The 8,362-nt window shown below is 46.5% G+C and overlaps 1 protein-coding gene across 1 annotated transcript; it reads left to right on the top strand.

Annotated features, from left to right (window-relative positions):
• Positions 1-5,099: 5,099 nt before the first annotated feature.
• LOC135806769 (uncharacterized) lies at positions 5,100-5,792 on the top strand. Its single transcript, XM_065320992.1, has one exon. The coding sequence runs from the start codon at positions 5,100-5,102 to the stop codon at positions 5,790-5,792; it is 693 nt and encodes a 230-aa protein (XP_065177064.1).
• Positions 5,793-8,362: the final 2,570 nt, after the last annotated feature.

The raw sequence follows: 8,362 nt of genomic DNA, 5'->3' as shown, positions 1-8,362 counted from the left end.
GTACCTATTTAGGGAGTAGTCGGGGAGTTGGTATAGGGAATCTGGCTCGAGGAGATTTGCCCAAGTGGCGATCTGTGCAATCTCGTCCATTTTGTTGAACAAGCTGCAAACTTTGAAACTCAAATATGAAGAGATTGTGTGTCGTCGTTGTCATCGCAGCGACAAGAGTTTTTTGGTCTTTTATAAGGTTTTATTATTGCTATTGATGTAGCTCTGAGCTACTGATTAGAGCAGAAAAAATTGGTCTCTACTCTAAGAAGAGACACGAAGAAGACTCGCGAAAAGCTGCTTGTAGAGCAACAAAATATAAATGAAAAGGCGACGAGGAGACAATAACTTTATTAATGCGATTAATAGTATTAGTGAAGCGGACATTACAAAATGATGAATGAGAATACATGTTCTCTCCCACTTTAGTTTTTTTTTCACACCTCACCTTGTATACTTCCCACTATCCGATAACCTATAAGTAGTTTGTTTCTCCGTATAGCCTCTATTGTGAGACGATTTTCCCTGATGATAGTCTCAAGAAAATCGATTAGGAACAACCATTTTAGATACATGTATTCTCATTCATCATTTTGTAATGTCCGCTTCACTAATACTATTAATCGCATTAATAAAACAAAATATAAAGTCGGCAAGTTCTTGCTGGGAACGACGCTACATTCGGATCACTGGATCCATACTAGGCTCAAGCGATTCCTCAGGGGTCAGCGCGAAGGCAGAAATAGGCATGCGTGTACAGCCAGAAATGGACGTGTGTACACATAGGAGAGCAAGGGAAGCGCAACGCGAGCTGTAGCAGCCAGAAACGGATACATGCGCAGAAAGGGGAGCGCACCGTGACATGCACGGCAGCCAGAAACGGATACATGCGCAGAAAGAGAGCACACCGCGACATGCATGGTAGCCAGAAATGGATACATGCGCAGAAGGGGGGGCACACCGCGACATGCATGGTAGCCAGAAATGGATACATGCGCAGAAAGGGGAGCACACCGCGACATACACGGCAGCCAGAAACGGATAGATGCATACTACAGAGAGCAAGTAGAGCACACTGCTAGCTGCAGGACAGCCAGAAATGGCTGGGTGCATACAAAAGGGAATCGCTTGGTGCCAAAAAAGGGGGCACATAAATGATCACGACTGATGTTCGAGACATTGTGAACAAGAAACGGTAGGGGTGGGGTGCAGTCCTAGTATTATGGTCAAGGAATCCAGGGATGATAAAGGCATTGGTGTTCATTATGGTGAGTTTGAGTAGATATCTGATGGGCTTACCTGGTAAGGATTGGATTTAGCGGGGTTCTTGGTCTTCTTGTTCTTTGCCACCTTGTCCGTTGCCTTGTGTGGTCTGTCTGGCTTACTTCGCAAATGCTTGGAGCGATATGCTTGACATGTAGATCTACGACGAGCCAGAAGCACAATTGCAGTGTACCCAGTCACTGCACAACTCACGATAACTAATGTAGTTGGAAGCCCAGCGATTAAGGAGGCACAACCCAAATAGGGCAAGGAATACAATGTAGCTGTATTGTATTGAAATTTCTCCGGTGCAAGAATGCTAGACAACCAGGAGCAGAAAGACTCAGGGACACCGAAACAAAGAGAGATGATTATTCCAGGGAGAAGTTACAAAAGACCTGCATTTGCTTCTAAACACAATTTCCTGAACAAAATGCGTCGCCATTGTGTTTACATGACGGCTTACTCACCTGGCTCACAGATAGGACAACGGGACATGTAACGTTACTGGACTGTATCGGCAGCCTTGAGTAAGAAACTAAGGAAGGAAAGCACGAAATAATTATGTGAACAGACTCCGATAACCCAGCAGCTTTTATATGCAGACAGCGAAAGTACACGTTCAACGAATCGGGAAAGAGCGTGGAAGGCGAAAGGTCAAAAGGGGCTAGTCTTTGGCTGAAAAGTACTTCTAGGTAGGGGGTGCAGGGATAATGCCGGCATGCAACCTTATGCATTGTTCCAAGAGTACATGTCTCTGTACTCTTGATTGTACCGGTATATGACGTTGTGATCGTGTAGACCCGGAAAACCGAGGGCGTTGCGTTAGGGTGAGGTGTTGGTTTACTCATTGTTCAGATTCAGCTTGGTCAGTGTGGAACCTCAGTGCGGCGGCGGTGTGGGTTTTGCCACCCATTGTCGCTTGTGCTTGTATCTTGCGTTTGAGGCTCTAGGAGACCAGCCAGAGTGGGGAGCATTCAAGTCTCCTGCAAGTACAATCGCAGAATTGGGAAGGCTAATATTGGACAGACAGTCCTCTAGTCTAGGAGGTCACTAAATGCCTGGACTTGGGAGATGCTGTCTCCAGGGGTCTGTAAACAGAGCAGATGATGAGGGGAAGTGAGGGAAGGATCACTGGCCGCAATTCGAGCCAAACCACCTCCAGTCCACAGCGCTCAAGGTCGAAGTGGCGATATTAACAATGTGTGACAACATGGTGGAAGCGGGTTCAAAAAAACCGGTCAACCATTACATAAGCATTAGATTGCGGAAATAGCATAAGTGGACACAGTGTCCTCCACCTTGCTTCATGCTGTCAAACTAAGGGCGCGTTCGAACTGTCACTCTTTGACCTTTCGAGGAGTTTTTCTGAAGAGGTGGCCTTATTTCCCTCTTCAGCAAAATTGGCATGTGTGAGAGAGAGAAGTGCTCTTCCAAGACCTGCGCAATACTGTCGGCCCGGGGTAGAGACTGGGTCGTCTTTCGTTTTCGAAGCAGTTCTTCGTCACACTCGCGCGAATGGTGTTGCTGCTCAACAATCGTTACATGAACGGTTGGTGTGACCACGGTGACGTGGAGATGCCATAATGGTCCGTGCCGGCCGGGGCAAAAACGCAATCTCTTGTGCGGAACACTGATCGGCTTCAGATGGGTTCAGTCACTTAGGGCGCGCTCGTCAATCTTTGACTTTTCGAGGATTTTCGTTTTTCTGAAGAGGTGGTCGTATTGGCCTCTTCAGAAAACGAAACTCCTCGAAACTCCACAACCTCATCCGATGGGAGGGGTGGATTAGTTCCGAAGGGTTTGGAATAGCTACATGTACGTCACGTAGTACGTGGAGATGGTCGATCTGATCGGACGTCATCATCGCCATGACAATTCCACTGAAAAACTCTAAAATGATAGAAACCGTTCATCTAATCTCTTTATAAAAATGGTTTGATCAGTTGATGAAGACAATTCGAACGCGCCGTAATTTTGTTTTATTTGGAGAAGTTTCTCCTTCGCTCTCAAGCCATCGTGCAGTGTTTTCCTGCTGAGTGTTCACCAGCACCTGAGAGATAAGAGTTCTGATTTTTGCTTGCCGCTGGACAAGGAAACGAGCCCAGAGTTGGTTGGTCTCAGAACTAAAAGAAATCAGCGATCCGGCGATAGAAATAACAGAGACACCCATCATTACTTCTTGGCGGCGACTTCATGTAAAGCCAAAAGACAGTACAGGCACAGCAGTGGCCAAGGAAAAAATATGCTACGACTTCTCCTTCTCTACAAAGCGAAAATTACAAACTCGGCGACAAGTAGCAGTTTATTAATCCCGTATGTCACATGACTGTCGCCTTGGAGTCGAATGACAGATCAAATTACGCGGGCTGGAAAGCGCGATCCTGCCTGATGAATGGTGATGGAACTAGTTCCCCTGCCCGTCGCCAAGTGACGACGGGCAGTGGACGGAATCCACTGCCCGTCGTCACTTGACGACGGGCAGTGGACAGAATCCACTCATGAGTCTACCATGTACCATTGAAGTGAAGTACCGTATTTCCGCAAATAAAAGGCCGTCCTCGTATACAACGCCTTCCTCGTATACAAGGCCGGGGCAGGGGGCGATTGAAAAAATAAAAGACCGTCTCCGATTAGAAGACCGGGCCTACTAAATGAGTCTTTGTTCTTGTGTTAAAAATAGAAGACCGTGCTCAAACTGTGGGAAAAAATAGAAGACCGTGCTCAAACTGTGTAGAAGAAAATGGAAGAACGGGGATAAAACTGTGTGGCGAGAAATAGAAGACCGGGGGGTCAAACTGGGTTGAAAGAATAAAAGACCGTCCTCGAATACAAGACCGACCTCGATTATAAGGCCGGGTTAGGGCGAGGTTGAAAAAATAGTAGACCGGCCTACTATTTGTGGAAATACGGTAAGTGGAGTAGCCCAAGACGAATTCAATACTCTAGTATTCAAACTGGCCGGCGTTAAACAAAAAGTACAGTGGAGAATTAGAAACAGTGGAAGGAAGAAGAGCTAAAACTAACAAGGAAGAATGAGTGTCACATACACTTTGTTTTACAGGCAACTCAGCCATGCGCTAATGCAGGCCGATGCGCAATACTGATAATTCTAAGAAACGTACCTGACAGACCTGGACAGCGCTGTACTCGGCAGAGGCAGACGCGTTGCCAGCAAGAATAAGCGAAGGTTCCTCGGAAAATGGGTCTTCTGCAGACACGATTCCGCAACAATCTTTTCCTCACTGCTCACCTCAGTTCGAAACCCCTTTGCTCAATTCTAGAAAGTCAAAATGTAGTTAGAAGGGCAGCTTCAGAAGGATCTTCGATGAAAGAAATAATCACACTCTACGACGATCTGCCAACGTTGCAAAAACAGACTAAATGAACAGACTCAGTGGACTATAATAGCACTTGTACTACTGTGGACATGGACATCCGGTCGTCGCCGCCACTCGCTGCTCGCATCGGATCCACGCCCTCGAAGTCTGCCGTCACAGCTTCTTGACAACGCGTACAATAATCATGTAGTTACTTGGCCAAGTAAAGTAAAGTAAAGTTTGCACGTCCGCGTTACCACCGACTATACAGTTGTATTGAGAAACACAACCAGCTTAGGAAGGGCCTAATGGTGACAAAACAAAAGTCGCGTCACCTGCACTTGTGTTTCCAGTGGCATGCATGCAGTGAACACAGTTACATCATCATTTTGACTGAGGACATCGACTGTATCAGCATTGATCTCAAACACAACAGCCAGAGTAACATTTTCCAGCCAGCTTGGAGAGGCCTTCCCCACGAACATTGGAGTCGTGCAAGGTGACCCTCTATCGCCCACTATGTTCAATATGTATGCCGAAGGAGCCATGCGGAAGATCGATGCAGTTAGTAGCCTTGCAAGAACTCAAGATGTACCCCCACATTCAACACAATACGCAGATGATACAACTATGCACGCGTCATCGAGGAGTGATGTGGAGACCATGGTAGCCACATGTGAGCCGATCTTCAAAGAAGACAACCTCAACCTTAACGTACAAAAAACCGTCTATTTAACTGCTTCCCGCACTGATGCATCGTGGGAAACGGTCAAGCTCCTTGGTTCCTTGCTGGACTCCACGGAGGATGTGGCAGCCAGGATCGGTGCAGCGAACCGAGCATTCGGCTCGATAGCATGGAAGCGGCATTGCCTGGACTCACGGCTTTGCATGTTCTCGGTTCTCATTGTTCCAGTGCTGCTGTATAACTGCGGCCTGTGGACCCTCACGAAGCAACAGAATGAACAGCTAGATGTATGGCAGAGAAGAAAGCTCCGTTATATCTTCGGAGTCCACTACCCGCACTGCATATCCAACCAAATCCTGTATGAAAAAATCAAAACAGCATCCAATCAGCAGGGTCTGCAAGAGAAGACGTCTTCTATGGTTCGGCCATGTTGTTCGGGAAGGTCCGGGCACGGCTTCCTATGGCGCGCTAACCATGGCCATCGACACGACAAAGATCAAGCGTCCACGAGGACGACCGAGGCTTCGGTGGATTGATGTGGTGAAATCCGGCATCTCCCCTCTCGGACACACGCTCGAGGATTGCCTCAACACTGCACGGGACAAAAAGCTATGGCTGGACTTCATTGACAAAATGTACATCGGTGTAAAAAAATGGCATGTACTTGTCATCTGCTAGAACCTGTATATGGTTTTTTCGTATGCTATTCTTCCTGCTGCAATCTATTTCATGATAAAAACAGTTGACAGATGCGTGGAACCCATTATTTGGGAGACATGCGACCTGTACTATTATTATCATTATTTGACTGAGGAGCGCGCGAGCGAGACTATTAGTTTTTCAGTACAGTATATCAGTATAAGTATCCGTACAAGAGGCCTAACTTGCCTGGGAAAACCACGTATAAGCACTGTGGCGGGTGCAGTACACTACTAGTTTGCGAGGTTACGTTTCCCAGTGCACAGGTTTCACTTCTTCTCTAGATTTACTTCATGGTGTTCTTGTTCTAAAGCAGCTACTGAGCTAGGTGAATACAGCTGTTTTCGTTGCTGAAAGCCAAATTCTCATCCAACAACAAGGCTGCATATACTCGGCAGAAGCTCACCTAGACGGATCGAAGACTCTCACTACCACAGACGGTAAGGTGAACCTTACTTCGACATCTGCTTCTACTAATTTTGCTGCATTTTCCCGTTGTTGGTACATATTTTTCGCACGAAAGCAAAGTTGCGTTAAAGCTGTTAGTGAATTACCCGCAGGTAAAACGTTTCATCAATCAACACATACACTGGGCAGATATTCTCTTGAAATGCATGCAGTTGTGGGAAATGAAAAATCGGGTGTGCAGTTTTTTTCTGTTTGCACTACCACAACCATTTTGGTCTGTCATTGACTCAAGGCTTATAATGTTTTCCGCTGGAGATAGGTGATTAGGGCTCCGGCTTGAGTCTGGATGCAATGAAAGTTCTGAAACGCCAGAGGCTGCCATTGCATTCCCAGCCTTTGTTTATGCTGGAAGCAAGGAAGTCGTGACGTGTGGGTGCTGCCTAGGCCTCGACCAAATATGCTTGCGCATATTTCGGCATATTTTGTGAGACAGTTCATATTATGGCATATTGAGGGAAAATGGGAATATTGGAATGAAGCCAGCATATAATTAAAATATTCTGGAGATATCGCTAGCTACAAGCGAGGGTCCCTGGTTCGAGTCCTGGTGGTGACAGACAATTTTTTCTTTAGACTTTTCCCGTTTGTCTCTTTCCCTCAAACTAGTGAAAATTCTGAAGATAATGAGGACAAAACATTCATATTTTGGACAAAATCCGTTTAGAAATGCCTTTTATGGATGAATTTGGAATGGTTGAGACGTTTGCTACATTTCCACATGGATGAACACTATCGCTACGGTTGCTGGGGACACACCCCAGCCATACTATTCCGCATGTGTTTTGATTTGCACCATAAGCATGATAGCCGTGAAGCCAACGAATATTCCAAGTTTGTAATTTTACTGAAATGATCTACACTTTCTGCTTATGTCGAGCATATTTTGTCATATCTTTTTGCATATCTTGCTAAGCCTTTGGCATATTAGCAGCCAAACGTGTTAGAATCGATCAATCCGATGGCAATCACTGAGTGGAATTGTCATTGGCGGCTCCTCTTCTGGCAAGAGAAAAACTGAATCTCTAATCTACTGGGTCGAGGCCTGGCAGACTTTCAGAACCATCGCGCCTTGCAACACGAGCTTACGCCCTCTGGGGCCCTAAGTAGTCCGACAAGAAATTCATACTGCAAGGCGACAAAAAGGCAGTTGGAGCAGTCTGAAATCCGGGACTTGCCGAAATCCAACCGTGACGGAACTAGCCCACTTCAGCCCCCGCATGGTAGCAGAACACAAGGCTTTATCTCGCTGACTACCCATATTACGGCCACGGACAACTCCGCTGTGGACGCTCTTTCACGCAGACGATTAGTCCATTTCCTCTCATCAGCTCCCTAATCCAGCTGCTGGACTCCGCTTAGTCCCGAACTCATGCTATGCGGGAGCAACTAATCATGGCAGCAAACCGGCTGAACTTCTTCTCAACCAATGTGCGCTTCCTTTTTCATTCGCTGTGTAGTCTATCTCTCTCAGCACACGTGGGTAAGCACGCAAGCACACACACACCCACGCACACGCATACATACATACATACATACATACATACATACATACATACATACATACACACATACTTAGTAAGACTATGCCTGTAGCTGCAGAAAAAGTGCTCAACATCCAATTTCTTGGGGGGAGCAATGACACATGTCAACAAACAATGGATCACTCGTAATATTTCGCTACTCCGAGTTTCATGCACTGTGTGCAATCATCAGGCAAACAATATTCAATGCAGACTGGTCAAAGCATAATGGGAATTTTAGGTGGATGCAGGCGGAAGCAAGTGTAAGGCTTAGCGGGACCCCTGATACGTAATCAATGGGCTAACTTGCCGGCTGAGAAGTGTGTGAAGCTGAGTGCTAGATGACTATAGCATAGTGGGGCAGTGCAATTTGCCAAGGCGCTAGCTGTTGGATGCCTGTACTACAGCAGAGCCAATTT

Source organism: Sycon ciliatum, chromosome 1, assembly GCF_964019385.1.
Source record: "Sycon ciliatum chromosome 1, ocSycCili1.1, whole genome shotgun sequence".
Lineage (NCBI taxonomy): Eukaryota > Metazoa > Porifera > Calcarea > Leucosolenida > Sycettidae > Sycon > Sycon ciliatum.
The sequence above is the reverse complement of the archived record's forward strand: the minus strand, read 5'-3'. Positions and strand labels throughout refer to the sequence as shown.